Consider the following 27,136-nt stretch of genomic DNA (forward strand, 5'->3'; position numbering starts at 1 on the left):
AATGAATGCCGCTTTTCTAGGTCACTGTTCCGTGTCTATTTGCCATGTCAAGTTATCATGTGTGCGTCATTCCACTTAAAAACCGTAAAAACCTAAAATGATTTTGACTTACGGAGCTTGACAGTTGACAATTGAATAAACTGCCGTGATCAGAAGACATGACTGGCTGTGGCTAAAAATATGATCAAGCTCCAAACAAACCAGTGACATGACTACACATTTGTCGTCGACCCATCAAATAAAACACCACCCACCCCGAACCCGATGCACACCAGAATGTAGAAATGTATAAAACACAGAGATGTAAAAAAGACAGATGTAAAAAAATTGGCTCAGCCACCTCTTGCCTAGAGGTCTAGAGGAAGCTTTCATATCAAACTACTGAACACATGATAAGGCACAAAGAGCCATTAAACAATGGATCACCACTTACACTCACTCCCGTTTCCTCAAACGCTTCGTACGTCATAAATACTCCACGGTTTCTAAAAAGTTTAACAATCAAGACCACTTTGTAGAGGCGTGCGTATGCTTTGTGAGAAGCAGTTCATGTAACACATTAGCAGACAATATGAAAGCTTACTAAAAGGACCGTGTCCCTGCTTGGAATGAGACACTGTGGAAGTCGAGGCATGAGATTTCCCCCTTTACACCCTCCATACACTCCCAATGTCATCACCCTCTCAACAGAAGCATTATTTTCTCTAAAACACTGTCAACTTGTGCTGTTAAAACCATCAGTAAGATTATGTACAAAATATACAACATAGAAATACATACATACAGAATAGATTATTACAATGAGGCCTACAAAAGAAAACGACCAGTTTATCCAGTATTGCAGGCATGGCCACTATTATCAGTCAGCTTCTTTTCCCCCTTTCGGTCAGAAAATGCATCATATTGCAACGGTGCTCACATTTCATAGTCGTTTACAACAGACATAGTAAAGCTATCAAAAATCAAAAGTCTCCAAAATCACTCTAGAAAGTTTTTTTTGTTCTTTTGTTTCTCTACAACAATGTCAGTTAATATGTACAAGCCCTAAAAAATAATTTAATAATAATAATAATAATACACACTTTCTACACACTGTGGACGGGCGGAGTTCTTGGATGGAGCACAATGTGTGCTGATTGGCTAACAGTCGCTAAAGAGCAGTAGTTAGAGGAAGAGGGGTCACAGAGAGGAAGTGGTGGAGTCGACGATTTCTCTGCCGTTACACACTGTTGGAACGTAGTGGGCGCCCACTGATGCTGGAGAAAGAGAGAGAGAGAGATGTTGAGACAAAATGCGAGGGAACAAAAAATAATACCTACAATAAAAAAAACACACAGGCCCAATCCCGTTTCATCCCTCCCCCCTACCACTTAGCCCTACCCCTTTGTTTTGTGCGTTCAAGCCTAGGGGTAGGGTGTCCCTATTTTTGTTGAGCTAGAGGGGTAGGATGAAGTATTAGGGCTACATGGCCCTCCAATTAGAGGTTTTTCAGAGGCACACTCCAAACAGTGTTATGACGAAAGAAGCAAAACTGGCAAGATGGCTGCGCGAGCGACCAAAGAAACCCACAAATGTAAGTATTTTCTCTGTTAAAAAAATTACGATAACCACTGTATTATCTTAGTTTCGTGTTGTTTCAAAGTATTATGGTCCTTTTTTCCATAATAAGCATAAAAACTCGCTGGTAGTATGCTAATGTCTCTGTAGCGAGCTAGCTAAATTTCCCGTTCCACCTTAAATGGTGCAGCTGTTACATTCTGGCGCTGAGCATCAGAACTGCTGCTCCATGTAAGGTCGAAAGCACTCAAAAACAAGGGGTAGGGGTAAAAATAAGAAATGGGATTGACCCCTTAACTTCTGAATTTATAGACTTTCTTTCCTGCTCTACCAACCCCTTCTCACTCACCCCCTCCACCAATGCCACCCCACCAACATCGGCAGTGATTTCTTTTCTTTGCTGTGTATGTCATACTGTTTATCAGAGAGGTGAAATATGAATAAAGATGAAACAGTTTATCTAATCTGTTTTTTGTGTCTATGAATTAAACATTAGAGGAAAGCCACTGGGCTCTGCTTATACGGGCTTATTACTGTTCAGCAGGCAGAATCACCACTGCTCCCCTTGTGCATCAGGTGACAATACTGACACCCCAAGTGTGGCTTCAGTTGGCAAATCAAAGATGAGGAATCACTACAAATTGCTTAAGTACTGGCGGCATGAAAATTCAGCCATCTGTTTGGCCTTGTGCCACACCTGGTATTTTTTTTTTTTTCATTAAAAATGAATAGCTTATATTTCCTGTTACAAATCACCTCATTCGTATAAAGATAAGCACTGATCTTGACACTTCCAGTGTCGTCCAGAAGGACTATATTGTTGCTTTTGGAACAGAACCTTGTATCTCCATTTTTATTGCTTTTTATTTTTTATTTTTTTCCGGATGATTTAAAGATGGCAGTTGGCCTTTACATTGTGTTATTTAATGATGAACAGACAAACAGGCATTCTTCAAAAGAACTTGTAATAAGATCTTGTTCCATTATCTTCTATTAAAAGTTAAGAATGTTTTTCTCTCTTCTCCTATAAAGTTGCCAGTGTGGAGGTACAAGGTTTTGTTCCTACAGAGACCATATATGTTTTGACATGCAATTAACTATGAACACTGATAATACCAATTACAAGTTTACATTTGTGTAAACATTTCTATGCATTTACAGCTGCACTTGGTGAATAAATATGTTAAAGAACACATTTATTCGCTATTTAGTGATCAGCCTCTTCCCTAAAAGTAACAAGATAAGTAGTATGAAAGGTTTTAACAGTGCCAAAGCTGACATTGTGTCTTTTCAAACATCTTTTTTAAAAACTTTAGTTCAGTGCCAACTAAATGGCTCTATCATCATATTATTAATACTGTATTAATTAATGAATTAACAGTAGCAGATCTTACAACTTACCTGCAATTATCTGGCTGACATAGGATGTAAACCAGTTAGCAAGTAGGTAAACAGTGAATTTAATGTTTTGGAGACCCATTTAAAACATCATTATTATGCAGGTCTGCCATTTTTCTTGCATTGTGTTGCTCTATTTCAGTCCTCTTTGGTAATAATAACATCTATTTCTTTCCCCAACCTTACTGTACACTGGCTAGTCTCTACAGTCCTGAGCTTAATCGTTGCATTGTATACAATTGTATTTTGTAAAGAGAGTTTTTTATAGTGTTTGTGCAGGTTATTGTCTGTATTTATTGTCTTTTGTACTGTGTCTGCTGCTTTTCTTTGTTAAATGCAGCACCATGGCCTGGGGTAACGATATTTTGTTCCTCAACACATCTGTGGTGAGAAAGAATGACAAAGCTGACTTTGAAACTGAGCAATTCATTTAAAACCAGATCAAATCCAGACCATATCATTCAAATTCCCTATGAAAAACATGGACTTCAGCACTAAAATGCTGCAATGCTATGTACAGTGTAAAGCTATAATTCACTGTACACAATGGAAAAGGCCATAGGTTAAATCAAGGTTTGTGAGATGTGGACTGATCAACTTCATCTAAACTGTTGTTTTGCCTTACTTCACTGACATCTAATAATTTATTTGACTTGTATAAATCCAGTTAAACCACTTGTTCCTATATAAGGTACATTTTTAGTGACAAAAAAGTACTTAACAGTGTGGGTCCTCACCATGTGAAGCATAGGTAGTGGCGGGGCCACTGACACTGAAACGGTTGAGGTTGAGCCGGTGGCTGGTCACATTCTTCTGGGGTTGGAACATGATGATGTGGACCTTAGGGGCAAACATGCAGCCCAGCACAACAAACCCGCTCAGACTCACTGATATACACATTGTGGTGGTCTGAACCTGGGAGAGAGACAGCGAGACAGAGAAAGAGAGAGGGAATAAACAGTTCATTTACTCAGTACTTCAGTCACCTCCAGGATCTCCACAGATGCTTACAGACATGCTGATAATCAAATGTCATTAGTTAAAGTGGAATATAAAGGGAACAGTTAGAATGCTTGAGGGAACATGGGGGATAATTGCAATGGCAGTTAGCACTGTGGCTGCATAAATAATGTTTGATTAGATGTTATTTGGACATCTTCCATTAACAGGCTAATCTTCTCCACTCGAGGTGTAGATTTTCTCTCTTTTAGTGCCTCCCTGCCACTCTCTCATGGATTTCTGCTGTGACTGAGGCACTAAGCGGGTGAAGAATAGATATAGCAACTAAACTGGTTAGGAATGTCCTTCTCAGGGGCAGCTATATCTTTACCGAGAACACAGGAACACCTTACCAAAGCTAATGAATCAGCCTGGAATGCTTTCACAGAGAAGGGAATAAACAGTATGGTATAATCTGTTTTAGCTGGTCCTCTGTCTTCAGTATGAGCACTCTGCTGAATGCACGGCATACCAAGTAGATCTAGATAGTTGCTGATGATCTTATTAGCCGTGTACTATTTCTGTCTGTGTGTCTGTCAGTATCTCGCTTTCGTTCTCTGATCTGGCCCTCTCTCTGAAGTCTTTCAGTGTTTCTACAGGCATCAGCACTCTGTTTAAAGCGGTCTCGGAGGACTGGGCCCTCTCAAACGGAGATGCTCTTTCCCACTTCATTGACTGTGGCCTTGGAAGACCCGCATAGAGCAGACGGAGCAAACTAAGAAAAGTCCTGCACGCGTCAGCAATACATGTGTCTATACAGCAGAGCGGAGTTACGGAGTGTGACTTCGAGCTTTCTGAATGTGTATGCAGTACATGTGATACAGGACTGGGTTAATCACATTTCAGTGTTACTTGGTATAATCCGTGACTAATTCTGTTGGAAAAGATGCTGAGTTTCAGTGCTTGCATTACACTGACGCCTGAGGCTCGACACATTTATTGTGAAAGGCTGACCGATTAAGTGCAATGTTTATTATGGATTTAAATTCACTCTCTTCTTTTATTCTACTGACTCGGCGCACCCTTGTGCGTCCTAGGATGTTCTACTGTATTATGCATATCTTACTCAACAGCAGGCAACTCTATGCCTGGGGAGCACAATTGCCTGGTGGTTTCAACAGCACTGTTAATTCTCCACTCCATTTAGTTTTTTTTCAGTCCAGTGCGACTCAATTCAATTACATTTCATTCAGTTCTTTTCTTTACTTCCCAATAGGCTGGGTTTACGGAAAAAAAATAATTGCCATAATATTTTCTTATTAAAAATCCACATCGTGTTACCCATGTGACTGTGGGGGTTTATGCCAGTATCTGCCCTTTCAATGATTCACATAAAGCTGCTTGAGCATTAATAGCTCCCCCTTCTGGAGAATCTTAAGTCTGCTAAGCATGAGTGAGTGAGTAAGTGTGTTAGCCAGCTCCAAGAGGTATGTTGCACCTGAAAAAGAAACTTTTATGTCAATATAGTACCCTAGTATACAGCTACAAATAGCTGCTGAATGAAAGATTCCTGCGAAATTAGCTTGTTAGCCCTTTCACCCAGCTCCACTTGTGAATGGAGTGTTTTTGAGATTAAAGGTGAGAATGGCAGAGGACACATTCTATTTGTTATCTGTTATATGTTGGCAGTTACACTTTATCTGACACAAGGGTGGCAAAAGATGGTGGCAGAAAGAGGTTAGCTCAGGTTCAGAGTAGGGCAGCCAGGAGCATAAGGCAGTAAGAGTCAAAGTTCATGGGTGGCCACACTCTCAAGAATGAAGGTTCCTAAATTCGCTAGAATTTTCTAAAATGTCTTAGACATTATAGAACAAAAAAACTTTAGTTGGTATAGAACATTTACATATCTGGAGATACCTTAAACTTTAAAAAGGTTCTTCACACTCACATATCTCATTTACAGAAAGAGTTTCATCCACTGAAAGGATCTTTAAAGAACCTAAAGTGTTTTTTTCTGTAGCACCTCTCCAAAGAACCATTTTTGTCACCCTGGCAACATTTTACTGATCTCAGAAACGTATTGGGACTATTATAGAGTCCCACTGGCATCCTCTTAAACTGATACAAGCCCATAAGGGTAAAACAGTGGTCTTTTTCCAGTCACCAAGGTTCATCAACCTGCCAATAGACTTTTAATCTTACAACACTTTTGACTTTCCCATAGAAGTTAGTGATTCCTCTGTGTGTGGGAGGGGATACACATCTTTATGTGCAATTGCACTTAGCTTCTACATTTATCATGGGGGTGTAAACAGTGTGAGTTTGGGGTTAATTGGTGGGAGTGACATAGATTGCATGTCCTGTTAACGGCAGATGCAATCGGATATAAGGGTAACATAATATGGCCGCAAGGCCTTTAACTTCGGGAGAGTCTAGACAAGGATAGGAAAGGCAGGGCAGGGACAGAGGGGGCAGCTGTACAGCTGCAGACTCTCCACCACACTACATGTGTGCTGGTAAGAAAATGATTTATAAGTGGATTTGCTTGTAGTAAGTAGTAACCTCAATTAGGGGTGCGGGAAAAAATAGATTCTTAGATGCATCGCGATGCGGACGTGAACGATTCTGAATCGATTCACAAATGTCAAAAATCGATTTTCTAAATATTTAATTTATAACGTAATGTTGACGGAACGCAAAGGGCAGAACTTGGAAGTGGGTAAGTGCAGCACCCGGACAGTCTGTGGCGGCACACAACAAAAACACTATTGGATGAGCGAGAAATCCGACCGGCTCCCTCTGCATTAAAAGCCAGATTAGATCAGGAGTCACAACCCAAATGATAAGAAGAGACATTTTGTCCTTTCAACAAAAATCAAACCACCTTGGTAGCCACAACATTTATGTCCAGTATGTCTCAGTATGTGCTAATGTCCTAGTATAGGCTAAACAATAGAAACGAGAGTGCAGATTTACTTTGCTCTGCTTTAAGCTTCGCCTACAGCCGCTTTCCTCCCATCTCCGCCAGAAAACCTTTCCTCAAAACTAGAGCAGTTTCTTGTTAAATGTCTCTCAACATTCGGCTGTCTTACGAGGCTAAAGTCGCTTCTCATTCTCCAGCTTCTTGTTCGAATTTTCCCGTTCCACCTTAAATTTTGACTGAGGCGCCGAATGTAAATGAGGCACCATTTAAGGTGGAACGAGAAAATTCGGGAGAGAAGTGACTTCATCTTTGCGGCTTTTTACTGTTTGACAGTCTCTCGTTGCAGATTTAACTTGCCAGGAAACCAACTGCGCTGCTTATAAATGCGAATAACGCATCGTTGCTATGTGACCTGCAGTCTGCACGGCAATTCTCAGTCGTTGCGAAACAGGGCTTTCGCGCTATGTTGCACACATCCCGTCTCGAAGATATTTTACTGACACAGAGATCCCACCCCTACTCTCTACAACGAGACCAAAACCAAAGTCACTAAAAACGGGCAGGACGGCTGTAACGCGCTGCGTGGTCATCCACTGCCACTGGATCTTATTTCACCATAACTGCGCATTTTATCGCAGATGAGTGGCAGCAGCGTCTCATGTGCTCCAAAGGCAGTGAATGAGAGCCTTCTAGTTCACTTGCCACATCACTTCCATTTGACTTATTAATAAAAGACATTGGAAGTAAATTCATTATGGATCATTATAAATACTTTGCTTTAAAACTACCAAGTCGGCATACAGTGAGAAAATAAAAATGATGTATAGAAAAAAAAAAGATGCATCGAGATGCATCGATAATCATTTTATAATCGCATCGCAGCCCTCTGAATCGTAATCGAATCGAATCGTGAGGTGCCTAGAGATTCCCACCCCTAACCTCAATGTGTGATTTGTAGTTGGGCTGTTAGGGTACTGATTATGGTTTGAAGATACAGTTGTATGAGTTGTATGGTGGTGAGGAGTTGGAAAAGTATTAGGAACCTATATAAAAAGGACGGGTAACCGGAGTGAAATTAAGAATTCAAACATTAATGATATTTATTATTAACACTTAGCCCTGAGAACCATAGCCTAACTAGACTGGCCTTTTCGTACTACTTCCCGGTATACTGAAACATACCCTGTAGTCGCTGGATGTGACATAGAAGATGGGCAGGAAGGCCAACCAGATGATGCAGGTGGTGTACATGGTGAAGCCGATGAACTTGGCCTCGTTGAAGTTCTCGGGGCACTTGCGGGTCTTGAAGGCATAGACAGTGCAGAGCACCACCAGCACCACATCATAGCTCAGTGACAGCAGCATGCTGGAATCGCGCACGTTGCACTTGAGGATCACCGTCTGGCGCTTCTCGGGCAGAGTGAAGCGGCGTGTGCCTGGCACCTCCAGGAGTAGCCAAACAGATACCAGCAGCAGCTGCACGGAGATGAGTGACAGGCAAATGAAGACCTGTGAGCTGGGGCTGATGAAGCGTGGTCGCTGCGCCCCGCCTTCTTTCACACCACTGAAGATGCGGGCAATGCGGTTGGTCTTGGTCAGCAGCGCTGAGTAGCAGACGGCAAAGGAGGTGCCTAGGCCCAAGCGCCGCAGTGCGCACACAGCCGGCGAGGGCTTGGCGATGAAGACAAAGGTCATGGTATAGGACATGAGGACGCCAAGCAGCAGGATGTAGCACAACTCCCGGCCTGAGGCCTTGACCAGGGGCGTGTCATTGTGCCGAATGAAGACAATAAAGACTAAGGAGGTGCAAACAAAGCCCACACAGGCAATGGAGATGGGGCCGATGGCCCAAGCATCCTCCCACATGATGTAGTCTTCTGGCAGGTCGTAGCAGCCACTCAGGTCAGCCCGGGGCCACTGGCCCAGAGAACAGGGTGCGCACGTGAACTCATCAGGCAGGTACTCGTGGGCCTCACAAGCCGTGCAGATCCAGCAGCAGTACTCACCCGCCTGCATCTTCTTCATCTCGTTGAGAGCGCAAGGGTCACTGCACTGGGATGTTGGCATCATGCCACCCCTTGGCCAACCAATCAGGAACTCATTGAGGGAGAGAGTTTCTGCCCACTCGCCCACCTGGACATAGGTGTATCTGTCACTGCCTGGCAAGCGTTGGTAGTTGAAGATGTTGTAGCGACCCATGCCGTCTCCATATTGGTCAAACTTTACCACGTTCTCTGATCCTGGAGCGGAGAATGGAGCTAGAGGGAGAGCAGAAAGGAGAGATGGAGAAATGAGAAGTCAAAACAATGAATAAGGTGGTAACCTCATAACAATTCAGTTTGGTAACAATTCAATGCACCATGAAATCTCAAATTTCACTTTGATTAGAATTAATTCAATTATTTTGTTGCAGAATTAGATTCAGAACTATTCTTGAACACTGAATACTCTCTCTTTGTTTTATCTGCTTACCAATACTTAAATTCTGTTGTTGCTGGACATTGAGGTCATTCTTTGCAAGGGGATATCATACACGCTCCTGTATAGAGGACATGTTAACCACAAAGATAATAAAAACTGTTATAGGTTTATGACACATCCCTCATAATGCTTCTGAGCATGTCATCGCTTCTTTTTTGGAGCTCTTTGCTGCCCTTTCCCTGCTCTTTGCTGTTGGTACACTTGTTGTCAGAGCCTGAGCAACAATAGAGACATATAAAACTGGCTAACAATGGGACAGTAAGTTAAAGCAGAGGTGATGTTTGTGTGGACAAACTTTTTAATACACTCTGCTTCTTGTGAGCATACAGTGCCCTGTTTTTGTGACTTCCCTTCAATGCAACATCTATTTTAAGTAACATAAAGAACATCCATTGTATATTGTATAAAGAGAAAAAGCTGTGAGTTTAGCTCGTAGACATAGCTCTTTAAATATGTGTTGTAAATATGTTTCTGATTCACACTGAAAAAAAAATAATAAATAAGTTTACCCAGTATGGATGGGGGAAGAAAGATACAATATAGTATAATGATGATCTGTCACAAGGCAGAGACCCAAGTACAGATATTTTATTATTTAATTATTCATATTTGTAACATGCGTTTAGCTAATTTGAAGACTAATAGGTTGCCAAAAATCATATTCTCAGCCCACAAGATGGCACTCACACACTGTCTGGTAAAACTGAGTGCTCTTTTTTGTAGGAATGGTTGGATAGCATAGTGCAGTGGTTCTCAATCAGTCCTTGGGGCTCCCCAGATGGTCCACAGGTAGATGAAACTTATTCTTATGCCACAGTGACTCTGCAGGTAATAGTGGCCCAAATCAGATGTTTTTCTTCAAATGTGACACAGATTTGTCTTTTGTGTAACAGTGTGAACAGCAAAGAACACACTGAATGTAACAGTTCCAATTAGATTTGGGCCCCGTTTTTGTGTCATACTAAAATCCAATGTGTAGCAATGTGACCGCTGTCTGAATGGTCAGATCGGAAGTCATGCGACTTTTACGTCACTCTTAATCTTCATCATAATTCTGCATGTAGGGAACAGATCCTTTATGGTAACATCATCAAAATGCCTACTACTATAGTTATGCTTCACATCTTCTTTCGCTTTGGAGGACGTGTGAGATGAGTGCACGCAGTTTGAACAAATAAGCATGGTCTGTTACAACATGAAGAATCAGACCAATAATCATTCAAAATTAATTTTACTTCAACAATATTTTGAAAAAAGAAAGAAACAAAGGAGGCTAACCGAGATCAATCTCTTTTTCCAGTATATATTACCATTTTGGTATACTGTAGTAGGTAACACCTCTGCCTTCTATGCTGTAGACTGGGGTTCAATTCCCCATTTGGGTAAGCACCCGTGCACTATATCAGTAAGAGTCCTTGGGCAAGACTCCTAACACTACCTTCGCCTACCTGTGTAAAATGTAAAATGTAAAATTGTAGTCGCTCGAATAAGATGCCATATGCCATAAATGTAAATGTAATGGAAAGCCATTTTGGCACTAAGTTTGTGCCTCTTCCCTAGGTTTCTTCTTCGTGGCAATTTAACGAATGAAACTGAGCTTCCACAAATAAAACAAGCACAGAAATCCACAATTTTACTCTTTTCTGTAACCTCTCTCCAGCATGATCACTTTGGTGCCTGCTGTTTTTCCTCCAAGTTTAAAGTATCAGTTTGCACATGTTAAAGTTCAATGTGAAAAGGGTTTGTTAATTTTAAGGAAATATAAAAGACAGCTGTGTTTGTTGGATGAGTGTGGTGTCATATATACAAAGATAATGTGAACAATGAAGCAATGAAATCAGATTTGGGCAGTAAACTGGATTTGAGCCACTTTTACCTGCACTTTACCTAGACTTTATGTCTTGGTTCAGATGTGTTTATATCTGGGTTACAGCAAAAATGTGCACCAGCTGGTGGGAGTCTGAGGACTGGTTTGAGAACCACAAGTGTAAAGGATAACACCATCACACTGCACCATCCAGGCAGAAAACAGGAATGTCACTATTATTCCTATAAAATGCCTTAGGAAGGACACCTACCATTACTTTCACCTACCATTGTTAATCACTCTGGGTAAATTTAGAGGAAGACTTTTTTTAATGTTGACTTCACAGTTGAGTTTTACTTCAATAAAAAAGATTTAAGCAAGATGAACAAAGTGGAAGTTGCAATAAATAAATAGAGACAGCTTTGTTTTGGAGGCATCATTTGCAATCAAAAGTAATAGGCCCAATATACATATCGCAATATATATATCAAAGCATCAGAATATAGCATATCACAGATAGCAACAGAATTTTTTGTGGTTCATGATAATATTGTATTGTGGCAACTGCCACTTGCTCCAGAAGAGGATCTAAGGTGATGTTAAATGTTGTCGTTTATGTTGTTTATGCTGTTGTTCTTTAGTTTAAATGTAGTGTATGTGGTTGTTGTGTTTTATTGTATGGGCTGTGGGCTTAGTGTGGGTTTGGGTATACCATTAGGAGAAATTGTATGGCTAGAAGTGACCTGCCTGCTTTGCCTGGCTGTATGTATCTTTTCTGATAGTGTCTATAAAGAGCACTTCTCATAACAGAATCTTGGCCTCTCCTGTGTCTCCTTCTTTGCCAAGACAATACAGTACTGTGAGGCCTCTAGCGAATCCTACCCGTACTTCTCAGGGTGTCAGTGTTATGCTGACTTCAATTACCATCAGTAACTGTTGCAACATGGCTGCAGGCGCACAAGGCAATTATGCAGCAAGCTCTTAAAACCATAGGGGAACATCATGAACCCTCACGGTAATAGATGCTAAACAAAATGGCTGTATACTGAAATAAAACTTACTATAAAAAGCACCATCTGTGAGAGGAAAGGCAGTTACTGTACAAAGGTGCCGTGGACTTTATGATCTTTCTCACAGTGTTTGAGTTTATGTACTACTTTACATGAGTTTTCTCTCAACATTAACACCCACAGGACTAAAAAAGGATCCCCCAGCAGTGCATTTCTACTGCTGAGGCGAATAAGCAAATCAAGTCTATTACATAGACAGTTGATATTTCAATCTGCAGCCTGGGCTGTGGAGAAGAGAGATGAGGTGGAAAAATAGTGTAAAAAGAGTCCTCAAGGAAGATTGAGTGTGCAGCAGAGTGAAACGTTAAAAACGCTCTTCTTTAGTTTATACTGAACAGTAGGACAGAAGAGTCTAGTATAAAACTTCAACTTATGAAACAGTAATGAACAACTCAATGAGAAGTTTCTTCACACAGGCCCAGCCTGTCAGAAGAATGGACACGAGTGGGACCACTAACAGCTAACGCTGGTCTCAGGTTGGCTGCATGTGTGATTAATCACACGGACTGTAATTGCTCGAAGGGGCTCTGGAAGCTCTACAGGGAATGATGACTCGTCAGATAGGGAAAGGAGGTTAGGCGTTATGAACCACATCAATCATGGAGATAACGTCAATGTCAGCACTGTCACACACGCAAACGCATGCACATACTGCACACGCACATATCTGAAGAGCAGTGGAACACAAAAAATACACCCCCCTATAGATGCACACATGCATATTTGAGTACTTCATCTCGCTGAGGATCACATTAACCTTTAGTTGCCTGCAGTTCATCTGTTCATTTCCCTGTTTAATATCATCCACACTTATAATTAATAATCCTCAGACTCAGCAGACGCCCCACGCACCCTTAGATTAAGTAATCAGCATCTGGTAACAGGATAATTAACCATAATATAATTACTTGCGACAAACACAAATTGCAGTTAATCAGCTTGTACTGAACCTCCAGGGGACACGGTGAACATTCAGTAAACCAACAAAAGCTTCTTAATACAGGAAGGAGGATTTACTTCCCTATTCATATAAACAGTGTTCTGTACGATCAATATATAAAAGTATGACAAGTGTATTATAATCCATTTGTCCTCTTAATGGGGATGATAAGTCAAACCCAGTGCACGAAAGTGCTTTTAATAGCTCTGTTGATCTGAATGGAGCGGGAAGAACAGTTCAGTCCAGTTCACAGTAAAACTTCTCAGCACTAGAATGAAATGAGAATTCAGCTCAGACGGTTTCAGGGGTTTTCCTGATGGATCTCTATTATATTCACTTTTATAATACCAATACTGAGATATTTAGCATCATTCTGATCCCTTTATTTCTTCATTTATTTCCCCCTTTCTTCCTCCTTTCCTTTCTTTTCTTCTTTATAACTCATTTCTCTTCTTTCTTCTTTCTTTCTGTTTTCGTCCTTTCTTCTTTCATTATTTCTTTCTTTCCTTCCATCTTTCCCTTCTCTTCCTTTTTTTTGTCCTGTCTTCTTTATTATTCCTTCATTTCTTTCCTTTTCTTTATTTCTCCCTTCCTTTCTTTTTACTGTCTTCCCCGCTTTTTCTTGTTCTTTTTATTCCTTCCTTTAATTTTTTCCTTCTCTTTTACTCCCTTCCTTCCTTTGTTCTTTTACTTTATTTCCTTCCTTTCTTGATTTTTCCATTGTTCTTTCTTTCTTTCTTCTTTCTTTCTTTCTTTCTTTCTAATTGTATTCCAATTTACATTTTTTGACTCATAACTTATAATATTACTTTTATGATAACATTTGTTGCCTTGCAAACACTGTATTTCATGTCAGGAAATGAAAATTTTAAGCTTTGTTTAAAAACTACTAAGCTTTAAAATGATGTATATATCCACAGAGCTGTCACAAGAGCAGCTTTTTATGCAACAAATGACTATTTTGATAGTTGAATAATTATTGCTTATTGAAATGAATATTTGATTATTTGGATTATGAATTGCTCAATTGCCAAAAAACTTGTGTATAACTTATGGAGCTATTAGCTTTTAAATGTAGCTTGAGGTTGTTTTATGCATTTGCTAACTAACAATAAAGACAATAAAGATGAATGCGATATTTAGACAGTGCCAGTCTTAAACTGCAGCTCGGTAATGGTAATGAATGCAGTCCAGCAGCGATGTTCACCGCCCCAAAATAGCGGCGCCATTGACATGCCTGGCTGAACCCAACGCGGTATCTATGTATGTATATCTATGAGCAACTCTCCAGCATCTCCAGCCGTAAATGTGAGTTGCGATCAAATTCGGCAAGCAGTGGCGAACGTTTGTGGCCAACTTGTTTTCTATGAACAGTTAAATTTGAGTGATTTTGTGTAAACATTCCATTTCAACTGTACCACTTCGTCCAGCTACCTCCTGAACTGTTTGCGAGTGGTGGCAAACGTCAGTGGAAGACTCAAAGCAACAGAAAACTGTTTGCAAACGTTCTTCTATGTTCACCGAATTTGAATGCACTGGTAGCCTTGACATTAAGACAACCATGCAAATGTGTAAATGTTATTTGGAAAGTGAATTCCAATTCTTTGTGAATAATAGTTATTTGCTTCTCCGTTCCAAGTCTATTAATAATTCCAGAGAACATGCATATTGAAATGGAAAACGTCACAGTCATAACATGAAGTAGGACAGCTTTTAACATTAACATTAGCGAACTAGCTAGCACAGATAACTTACTGAGATTAATCTTCTTTATCCAGTGAGACGACGTGTTTCCTCTTCAGATGCTCCAGCATGGAGGATGTGCTCCCATGCTGGCTAAGTACAAATAGCACAACTCACAACCTTTTTTTTTAGTTTAGCGTGAAATGCTCCTACACTTTTTGTTCTTGACGCTGCCATCACGCTTTTGTTAGCTCTCCAGTAAGAGGTAACGTCAGAACATTCCCAGTTAGTGCAAGAAACACGTGTGATGATGTCACCAACTAATTGACTATTAAATTAGTTGTCAACTAATTTGGTCATCGATTTTAGTCGACTAAGTCGATTAATCGTTGCACCCCTACTAGCTAGCTGCTTGTTTTTATGTTAATGTTAGATGACAAGGGGTTACTGCAGTTACCACGCAAACTACTTCTGTATTCTGTTGTGCTACAAGCAATTGTGTGATATTTTAAACTTTATTACGGAACGGATTTGAAAATGCTTTTTTCCCTCCGGTATCTAAGCTAGCATTCATATTGGCCCAATATGGATACCGGCCATCTATGCTGCCATCTTTAGGAAAAAGTTAAAAATCCCAGTAATACAGGCTTAAAAAAATGCTTCTAAATGGTTCTTTCTTGGACCCAGAGTTTTAGAAAGCTTTGACATTACATAGAGCATTTTTAAACTTTGAAAAGGTTCTTCACACGCACATCACATTTATAGACTTGTTTTTTTTATTATTTATTTATTTTCTTTTTTGCAAACCATCCATTAAAAGGGTCTTTAGGGAACCAAAGTGGTACTTCTATGGTAACACTCCAAAGAAACCTTTTTGGTCTTTATTTTTAATAGTGCAGAAGAGCAAGAGAGACAGAGAGAGAGGGAGGGAGGGAAGGAGAGAGGGGCAGAATGTAAATAGAATCGTAGGTAATGTTAGACTTTGAGGAGGTAATTGTGAATTATTCGGAATCATACTCTAAGCACACACAGACACAAATCTATGCAGAATTTCCTAAAAGTGGCTCCCACTCAGATACTCAGAGAAAGATGAGTCAAACATTATTCTACCTTTGACAAGAGACATAAAATATTTCTGCGTGTGTGTCGCAGTGAGTGCCTCATAATTGCTCTCTCACTCTCTCTCTCCATCTTTCACTCTCTCTCTCTCGCCCTCCCACAGCCAGAGCATTGTTTGTCAGGTACACTTTAAACTCCTTAGACTCCATGGTGACACTGTGCCCTGTTGCCTGTCAGTCTTGTCATGCAGAAACGGAGCAGAAGCGATCTGCGGGCCTCAGGTGCTTTAACATCTCCGTCTACAGGAGGAGACAAGTCTAAAGCACTGCTCTTACAACAGCCTCTCACATCCTCTCACTCACCTCCACTGCTGACAGCTTCCATTCAGACCTGACGGCCTCTTCACTCACACACACAGGAATAAGTGGGTGATTCCATGATTGGGCCACACTTGTGTCCCACTGATATTGCATTTACAAATATGTGTGTAAATATAAAAGACATTTTAAACACAAGTAAAGTGTCCTTCTATGAGCCTGTTTCAGAAAAATAACTTAAAACGTTAATCAAACCTGTCGACTAGGGATGAGTCAGAATTTTCAAATAGTCAAATAGTGTGAAAAGTCATAAAAGAAAAAAAAACATAATAAATTAGGATTTTTTATGTAAATTTCTTTGTCTTTGAAGTTCTCATACATTCTCATAAGAGCAAAAATACAATCCCCTCCATAATTATTGGCACCCCTGGTAAAGATGATTAAAAAAGGGCTATAAGAAATTCACCTTGTGGTGAATTAGCTTTGTCTCACACTGAAAAAACGAGAAAAATACAACCTTTAACAGAAGTAAATTAATTCAGAGATTTAAAAAAATCCCTTGTCAAGAAATATTTTAACAAAACCACATATGCCACAATTATCGGCACCCCTAGAAATTCTTAGTAACAAAATGTAACAAACTTTTTTTTCCATTTATATTTTACTTTTTAAAATTGATCAGAGAACTTTCAGCAGTAATCCATGACTTTCACTGGGGTACAAATATGAGGTGACACAGAGGTCAAATTCTCTTAGTCATCCTTTAACATGGGAAAGACAAGAGAACACACAATTCAAATAAGGAAAAAGTGTGTTGACCTTCGTAAGTCAGGGGATGGCTATAAAAATAGCTACTTGCCTGAATCTACAGTGAAGGCAATAGTTAAAATGTCCCAACCAGCTAGAACTGTGACAAACTTGGCTGGACAAGGAGCCACATTTATTTTTCCTCCACACAGTGAGGCTAATGGTAAGAGAGGCTAAAAATCCCCAAGGATGACCACTGGAGAGTTACAGAAAAAAGCAGCATCTTGGGGTTACCAAGTCTCCAAGGCTACCATCAGACTCCACCTCCATGCCAACAGATTATTTGGAAGGCATGCCAGGAAAAAGACTTCTAACCACAAACGTTAGTGCCTGGAGTAGCTAAACGCTACTGGGACTGGAACTGTGTTCTATGGTAAGATGAAATGAAAATTGAGCTTTTTGACAACAAACACTCAAGGTGGGATTGGGTGTAAAAAGAAGAATGACTACACTGAAAAGAACCTGATGCCCACTGTTCAGTATGGTGGAGGTCTGTGATGTTGTGTTTTTCCAACGAATGCCACTGGAACTTTGTTAGGTGACATAGCATTATGGACTTATAATACCAGGACATTTTAAATCTGGCTGCCTCTTCCAAAAAACTAAAAATGACTCATCATTGGATCTTCCAGCAGGACAAATGATCCAAAACACAAGTCCAAATCAACACAAAAATGGTTTACTGAACACAAAAGCAAGCTTCTGCCATGGCCATCTCAGTTCTTTGATCTAAACCCCATAAAAAAAACTGTGGGGTGAGCTACAGAGGAGAGCGTACAAAACAGGGTCTAGGACTCTGAATGACCTGGAGAGATGATGTAAAGGGGAATGGTCTCAAATTCCCTGCTCTATATTCTCCAACTTTATTAGATGATACAGGAAAAGACTGAGTGCTGTTTTATTGGCAAATGGAGGTTGTACAAAGTATTAAATGTTGGGGTGCCAATAAATATGGCACCTTTGGTTTTGTTAAAAATAATTATTTCTTGATGAGAATTTTCTAATCTCAGAATAAATTTATTTCATTAAAGGTTGTACTTTTCTCATTTTTTCAGAGTGAGATTAAGTGAATTCATCAAAAGGTGAATTTCTTTTAACTCTTTTTACTCATCTTTATCAGCGATGCTGATAATTGTGGAGGGTACTCTAAACTCTATACCCCACCTGAAGGAAATGAAGAGCCTGTGTCTTATCTGTTTTGTCTAAACGAGGCAGCATAGAAAGATTACTAATGCCAGTTAAAGGCCACCGCAAACCGGATGAGAAGCGCTGTGCGGCACTGCCAGAGGGGCAAATAGCACTGATGAACAACAAGCATTAAACATAAGCGACATAAGCAGCTGCTTAGTGTCCTACAGCCATGAGGGGGACATCTAACAAGGTCTGGGCTATTACTGTGCCATTATGTTATCTAAGATGCTTGAATAAGGGAATAAATTGCAATTGGGTAAGCAGGAAATACTTCATCGTGAGAGAGATGGAATACCGAGAAGGTTATCTGTAATTTAAACTTATTCAAACTCCAAATGAGCATCTACTCATCAGCAATACACAATTAGCCAATAATAAATTTATATAACTAGACAGCTTTTGGTGGTTATGGTTATTAGTTAGCACATAATTTTTATAGTACATCAGCTAGCAAGATGAGGGGGCACCCAAAAAAATTCTACCTTAGGGCCCCAAATAGCTGGAGCCAGCCCTGATTTAATGGAATAAAACTTTCAACATGACTTAGTGAATTTATTGTTTGGTATCATCTAATCTAACTTTAAAAACTTGCTGTTCTCCAGCTAAGACACTTGAACTGAAATATGATTTGGCTACGTTCATAATGTTAGCTGAGGCGAAAATAGAAGATTTATCTTAATAACTTTAGACTGCCTCTCTTGATGTAAATTTCAAGCCTCATGTCACCTACATTGGATCTGTGATCTGGGTTTAGTATAGTACAGTAATAGTAAGAGGCTGAGTGGTGTCACTTTTTTTAAGGGGGCGAAGTATTATTCTAAGAGTTTTTGAATAATGTCTTACAAATTCAGATGTCAAATTTGACTGAAAGACCCATCTCTCCTATCTGCACTTAGAGAAGAGTATTTTTCTTGTCCCAGCACACTATAACTACACTTTACCTTGAAATATAACCATTAAAATACTTTACAAATCTTATTATTTTTTCATTAATGTATGAATCCATTTAACATCTCATGCTTGAAATACACTTCCACGAGTCAACACCTATAGCTTATGAAAAACCCTGCACATCGTAGTTGTGTCCCTCAACATTCACTTAACCCTGTTACCTGAACACATTCACCCCTATTAAATGTGGGATATTCCACAAGATGCATATTCAACAGGAACTTCCATTATCTACAATTTCTGATCATGTGAGGACAAAAAGTACGTTCTCTCATTGTTTTTTTCTAGATTTTCAATTACATTGTGATACTGACTGACAAGGTCACTTCAGAAGTACATCCCTGTTATCCCTGAAATTATTCATTAAAAATGTAAGAAATATCATCATGGCATAAGCATACATGCTAACAAACCACTGTGTGTAGTCACCAACTCTATGCTAAAAAAAACCCTCAAAACGTCCAGCTCTGTTACTCAGAGAGAGAGAGAGAGAGAGAGAAAGATAGATAAGGTAAATGAGACACCTCAAGAAGATGACTGTGCAAGTGTGTGCAAGTGTTTAATTATAATTTAAATAGGTGTATTCACAACCATCGTGTTTTTTCTTATGTAAATAGTATTTTCCTCATCTCGTCTTGTCTTGCACAGCTACAGTGAAGGATGTCTAAATACAGCTATCAGATACATACACACAATTACCCATTCACATCCACTCATTTCAGCCACTTATGAGTGTGTGCATTACTGTATGAATGTCTGACTGTTTACATTGACAAGTTTTCTCTTCTCAGATTGCCTAGACACCAAAGCTAATAGATATATCATTTTAATACTGCAGCAAACTTTATACACACACAAAACTACTGAGGTATGCTAGACATTGGGATGTGTGGAGCTTGAATTTATACTCCTACCATTACTGTAGATCCACTGACAAACTGAAACTTGCAGTCACATTCTAAGCAGATGCAGTGACTGCTTTTTAAATGACTCACTTGTGAGAAATGAAGGCTTGATGTGTTAGTTTTGGTTCTGTTGGGTTATGGTCCAGAACCATTGCAATCAGACTGTGAACTTGCCATGTCATAATGAAGCTGGAATTCATGGACAATTAACAACATATGCTATATATCAGCCATTTAAGCTTACTTGCTCTCCACATCCTAATGAGTCTCCTGGACAGTCCCAGACATTGACTATGAACACTGTTCAAAACAAGCAATAGAGTTCTGAGGTTTGTAGATGGTGTTAGATGAGGTTAAATGCCTGAACAAGGACTCCAGGTCTGAATGGTGTTTTTAAAACCACCTCTTCTTTACCCTGCGGAAAACAAAAATGTTGATATTTTTTGTCCTAGATACATTTTCCCTTGAATGTCACTGGGTTATGAGTCATTGAGCAGTCCAAATACAAATATTGTTACATACATGTTACAAACAAGTTAATATGCTGATGCATTTAATTAATGCTAAGATACATGAAGGTAAAGCTACCACTATAACTAGGTTATACACTACATTGTTAAAGGTGCTGTGCAGGTGCGTTTTTCATTCATTAAGGTACAAACAATGTAAATGTGCCCTCAAAGGTACAACAGTGGTTTTAAGGTCCAGTTGTGTACCTTAAATAAGCTTTTCCCAGTAGAAAAGTACATATTTGTACCTTTTCATAACCTAATGTTTTAAAACAGAACAATAAAATAAAAAGCCTGGAGATGAGATGGGGTGTGTGGAGTCAGTACAACTTAAGAAATATTTCAGTTGATTATGGTACAATTATGTTCCCTGACTAAAGGTACTGAGATGTAACCTTAAGGGTACGAGCCTAGTGACAAGAGGGGTACTGTCCCAGTGACAGTTTCATACCTTTATTTCTGAGTGTTTACTTTAATACTACAAAACCACCAGCTACTCTGGACACTACTGCCAAAGCCACTGGGCTACCACACTTAACAAAGCTTCCAGGTTTCTTGGGCTATTTTGGGGATGTTATCGGTCTTATGATGTCAATTAAATGTGCAGTGATATCTTACATGTAGCATATATGTACAAATATTCCTATTTTGACTATTTAACAAACTCATAATTCAAATGAGAGTGATATTTGGGGCTGAAATTTACCAAGTACAAAATGCATTGTCAACTCATAGGTTAAACACAGAGCAATGTCTTAGGGTTCATCCAGATGCTAATAGCGAAAAACAAAATGATGACACACCCTCAAAGGTCTATGTAAGGCTCAAGGGTCCATTATATTGCCTAATTATGACACTGTATATAGCATACTAAACAACAAGTGAAAGCCAGTAAGCATTATTAGTTGATTAAAAGACACGAGTTGTTGATTAGATCTGTGCCATGCAATCAGAACAAAGGAAAGTGCTTTTGTCTACACTTCATGGTGACAACTAGAACATGAGTGCCCACTCTGTTGGGTGTGTGAACACTACATTAGCCAAACAGTTTCATTAGCCATGCTAACAGCATACAGCATAATTTTTTTTGCAGAGTTTGGAAGCTGGCCAAATTTGTGCCTCAGAAAAAATATATCCAAGGTTTCAAAATCTGTACAGTTCTGTTTGATTTGGAGTCAAGAAGATAGAAGAACACACAGGCTGTACTCCCGCAGTGTCATCCCCACACATACGTCATGCAAGCATTTTGAATGTCCCTCATAAAAATATACATGTAGGCTATACCCTGATTACTTTTTCATTGGTTTGCAGCATTACAGTAAGGGTGGAGGAGGGGGTTTGTAAGAAGTGTGTGCAATTTGATTTAAATGAGTAAAGATGCGGTACCCAAGCTCACACTAAGAATTCAATATGGAGATTACATCCAGCACTCAGTGTTCTGCTTCGCTAATTGTACTGCATAGAATTTTCAGCAAGGCAACCAAATACAAAGTTCTTTATTCCGATTCAGCTGCAGCCACATATCTGTGTGATCATGTTTCGGGAAAGAGATGAAGGAAGAGAAGGAAGGAATGAAGAAAGAAAGAAAGAAAGAAAGAAAGGATGAAAAGTGTGTACAGTGTAAGTGGAACAGTGGCTGTTGCAGTTCAGTGTTAAGCTTCTAGCTCAGCATGGCCTAAAGGTTTACAGCCCACAAACACACAATCCACAGTGATATCACACAAATAATCAACATTTATAGGATATGATAAATCATGTTTATCTCAAATCTGTATAAATGTGAGTCTGTGGGTTTATGTGTGTTTTTCTTTGGATGTGTGTGTCAGTGACATAGCCAGAGTTGTATTTTAGGGTGGGGGGTGGTGGATTTTTTGGTTACAGCAAGCACTGAGGCCCAGAGACATTGCCATCGTGTGGAGGAAAACCACAAGCTAGCCCATGTCATTATAACTAAAACATTTTCAAAAATTTAACAGATTTAATTGTTTATTTCATCTTTAACTGAATAGCTAGAATTAGTTAATTTAACAACTGCAGTGGCATGGCTGGATATAAGCTATTGGGCTATGAATACATTTTTTTAACAGCCCTGCATCTTTCATGGGACTAAAAAATCCATAGAGCCTTATATAGAGACAAACAGCATTAAATCATTTTAACAAATGGCTAAATGAAAGAAAACATTTAATCACTCTCTGTTAATGTTTACTAGGCTTGAGGAGGGTTTAAGAAGACTTGGTCTTCTTAAGTTACTGCACAGTGGTTGAAACTGTACTTAGTTAATCTCAACAATCTGAAAAAATCACACAACAACACCTTAACATTAACACCCATTTCAAGTGAACAGAGCTTTAGTTCAGCAAGGCAGCATTTGGATGATTTAGGGGAGAATATTTTGCACAGTGCTTATTATCCTGTCAAACTAGCTCATATTACCAGCTAAAGTTAAACTGCACATGAAATGACTCACCTTTTAGCAAACATGGAAAGCAGGTGTCTTCTGTTATGGTGTCTGTGTGCTAATGATGCTAATAGTAAGATCTACCACACAGACAAACCCAAGCTAACATTTTGACCAACAGCAGCAGGTAGCTTCTCAAAATTGCACAAAACTGAATCTCTGAAGCTAGAAAGTAGATCAGCTCATCTACACTCCAAGTACCAGTGTTGAGGGTAATGCAGTACACACGCAGTGCATGACATGGCTTATTAACATGTTACAGTAATGTGATTATTCTTTCCTGTAATGAAGTAGTGACACATTACAGCCTTATAATCTTGTCATCATATTAAAGTTACTGATATTACTGGTGTTAAATAATTTACATGCAATACATTTAAAAAGATAAAGGTTCTCTATTCAGATTACTCATGCATGCCATTGTATGTAAATTGTGCATGCGTGTCAGCTGACTGTGCAACGTTGCCAATATGAGCACTGCAGCGTGAGCGCTGTAAAATCTGTAAAAGCATCTAATATGAAACTGATGGAACTTCCTTGTGCTGAAGAAGAGAGAGCCCCAATCTTACCTAAACAGCTTCGTAAGCTTTACATTTTACTCTTGAATATTTTATTATGAGGCAGCTGTTTTTGAACTGTTTCTGTTTTGACTTTCAAGTAGCATCAGCTGTTCATAATTTTTATTAAGCATAAGCATAGAAATGAGCACAACTGGCCATGTGTTTACAGGCAAGGCCTTTTAAATGATGTTAGTGCGACTGATGGTTTCTTTATGAATAAATTACTGAAAATAACTCTTGGGTTTTCCGTTGTATAGTTGGTAATGATTTGTATAGGTTTAAAGAGTAATGTAAAAGTAAACTAATAAGTAATTAGAATTCTTTTTCCAGACAATAATAAGTAATCTCACTGCAGATTTAGGAAAGTAATCAGTAATTTGTAATGAATTACGTTTTTGAGTAACACTGTTGATAGAAGCTGTTAAAACTGGTGATTATCTATGGAGATCCTTTGTCTCTTTTACATATTTAAGATGAGAATGCAAGAAAACAGTGCCATGCTCATGACGACATTACATTTTGTAATATTTCCATTGGCAACGGAAAAGATTTTTTTAAAAAGAGGGGGGCTGGCCCCCCTGTAGTTACACCCCTGCTGTGTATGTGTGTGTATGCTGGGTGTGGGTTTGAGACCATATAAGATGATCTAGTTATTGTAGATGGCTTGTACTGAGCATTCTGAGATCAGTATTTGTGTATATGTGCGTGTGTGTTTGTGTTTATTGTGGGTGGATGAGTGAACACTTTGTTTCATGGCGTGTGGGTTGTGAGTGTCTGAGATTTTATGGCAGGAAAGCAAAAAACAAACAAAACTCATCCCAAATGGCCTGTGTATTTGAAAATGGCCTGCATGTGTGTGTTTGTGTGTATGTGTGTGTCTGTGCGTCTATTGCTACATGTGCATGGGCATGTGTTTACTCAGTAGGTGTGGGATCACTACAGTTTGAAGCAGAATCTCTCTCTCTCTCTCTCTCTCTCTCTCTCTCTCCTCTCTCTCTCTCTCTTTCTCGTTCAGTTGTTGACAGAATATCCCCTCTCACTCTATTGGATTACTTCACCAATTGGTGCCATGTGCAGACCCAATTACCATAGCAACGGCATGTTGCTTGCATTAGTCTGAGTAAGGGGCACAGTGTTGGAAAAATGACAAACTCTGCGGTGCTGGGAGACTCTCTGATACTAAAGATGAGTTCTGACGCAACAATGTCTTGCATCCAGTAAAACATTCTCTGACCGTCATATATGGCACAAAACAATTTGAGGGTTTTGTTCCAAAATGCGTTATAGACCACTTTCTATTTTTTTCATGACATACATTGTTGAGAGTGGGCTGCACACATACAGTAGAAATCAATGCTATATTATGATTATTATCACTTTAATTGGAGAAATAAAATGTGCTTTTCTTTATACATCAGCTTTTTATTAAAAAACTCATATCAAATATCAAGTGCCATACCAATCTCTGTGCATTTACTATTTTACTAAATTGAGTTATGAAATAACAAAAGGGAGCAGGACAATGACTGAAGCTTCTCTTCCTTCCAATCTAAAGACCTATAAATTTACCTTCTCTACCTTTTGTACACTTTTCTTCAGTCCTCTCCGTTCATCAAAAAATGGGTCCAGACTTCTAGCTCGTCATCTAAAACACCAGTCCAAGTTTTCTCTCCTCTTCCCATAATAAAACCACATGTTGGAAGCACAATCCAAACTAGCAAATTCCTCCTTTTTATTGGATTGTACAGCACTTTGGTTGACTTGATGAATATTGTTTTCATTCCTTTTCCTGTAAATTTACCATTTCAGAGATACTGAAGCATTGTGTGAAAAGCACCATAGTTCTTCATTTTTAAGCCACTGCCCATACAACTGGGCCAGTAAGAGACTGGATCATTCTGTGCCCCTAAGGTTAAGCTCCAGAGAGACCCGAAACCGAGCTGACATCCCAGCTTAATCACTTAACGAGGCCCATGTTCCAATACCAAGCTGGGCTAGGGGGATGCCAGAGATGCTTTCTGCCAAGAAAGTAAAATATGAGTTTCAAAGTGAAATGATCAGCTCTGTTTTAGTAGCGAGAAGCGAAGAACAAAGCGTGGGAAAATGACTTGGCGGAGAACAAAAGGCTAGCTAACAAAAGGCAAAAATCCATTTTCTCATCAAACTAGGTTTAACAACACTCCAGGGAGATAAGCATAGGCTCCTCCAAGTAGGAACAGGTAAATCACCCAAAAATCCAATTGGTGGAAAAATTTGCCAAGATTTGTAGAGAAAAAGGCTTGAATTTCACGCTTAGTAAAACAGAGTCACAAAGTGGGTAGTGAAACATAAATTCTGCGAGAGCAGCAGTCGGGCCTCAGGATTTAGGTCCTCTTCTGAACAGCCAAATTCTGCAGCCTAAAAGCTATACTGAGTAAAAAACATAAAAAAACAGGTGAAATTTCAGGTGTTTGTGCATGCCGAGCCTGAACTGTTTAACTGATAGAGAAGCCTCTGACCATGATGACGAGTCAAGGAATCTTAGCGGGCTACTTACTCCATCTGCACCTTTCCTAAGCTCTCTTTCTCTTCTCCTTCTCCATGCTAGATCAGTTAGCAGCTCCTCTTCTTTGATGGTCCTTTGCGCTGCTGCTTTGCACATTAAAACTTCCTTGCTCCACAGCTCCCTCCTACTCTTCTCCCTCCCCCACCCCGAGTCCGCTTTCTCTCTCAGCTTTTCACCTTCCTTCTTCTCTATCTTGCTCTCTTCTCTTCCACCTCCTCCTGTCTACAAGCTACTGTCATTTTTTTTCTCCTGCATCGCTCGCTCCTGCCACCCCATCGCCCCAGACAGCAAACCCCACACGTCTTTGATTCTGCGCTTGAAAAATGAAGATGGTGAATTTCAAAGAGAATCTTCTTCTGCTGACGCATACCAACCCACTCAACCTCTCTCACATCGTTTTATCTCTCCAAGTCTCTCTCTCTTCCCTCTTACTCTTTCTTTCTCTCTCTCTCCGTGAAACACAAGCGCGCACACAAACGTGCGCACACACCCTTCTTTCTCGCATACGTATGCGTAGACATGCACACAACCTCCACACTCTTTCTCTCACTACATCTGCTCCCACATTCCTCTCTGTGTACCCATCCCGATCTCTTTATATTCCTATATCCTATCTTCATAAACAGTTTCCAGCCTAGCTCTATTTTTCACGTCTTAATAACTCTTTCTTTCCCTGATGCCCTAAGGGAGTTTAGAATTCTCTCCACCCCCTCGCCGCTTTTCTCTACCTCCGCCGTCGTACGTGTTTGTGTACAGTCACGGATAAGTGTGGCATAAGCTCATCTAATATTGACGCGCCAGCTTGAGCACTTTTACATGGTTTATTTTTACCTGCTCCCCTTGCTCTCCACCTGTCAGTCAAAAGCAATCCTCTCAGTGGCAGCACACGCGTTAGCCTCAGCTCGTGTTCTCGTCACAGCCACGGGCCTGCCAGTGTGGCAATCAGTTCTCACACTGGCTCTAATTACACAGCCACTATGCACCTCCACTCACATTAACCACAGACTGACAAAAGAAATACAGCGTGATCCTT

At 39.8% G+C, this 27,136-nt stretch overlaps 1 protein-coding gene across 1 annotated transcript in view; it reads right to left on the reverse strand.

Annotated features, from left to right (window-relative positions):
- Nucleotides 1-1,042: 1,042 nt before the first annotated feature.
- grm3 (glutamate receptor, metabotropic 3) overlaps nt 1,043-27,136 on the reverse strand; it is a 45,968-nt gene continuing 19,874 nt past the window's right edge. The window contains exons 4-6 of the mRNA XM_036585505.1: nt 8,000-9,075; nt 3,693-3,870; nt 1,043-1,256 (exon numbers count right to left, since the gene is read on the reverse strand). Of these exons, the coding sequence (XP_036441398.1) occupies nt 1,180-1,256; nt 3,693-3,870; nt 8,000-9,075 (1,331 nt within the window). The 3' untranslated portion in view covers nt 1,043-1,179. The remainder of the gene's footprint in view (nt 1,257-3,692; nt 3,871-7,999; nt 9,076-27,136) is intronic.

This window comes from Colossoma macropomum, unplaced genomic scaffold (assembly GCF_904425465.1).
Source record: "Colossoma macropomum unplaced genomic scaffold, Colossoma_macropomum, whole genome shotgun sequence".
Lineage (NCBI taxonomy): Eukaryota > Metazoa > Chordata > Actinopteri > Characiformes > Serrasalmidae > Colossoma > Colossoma macropomum.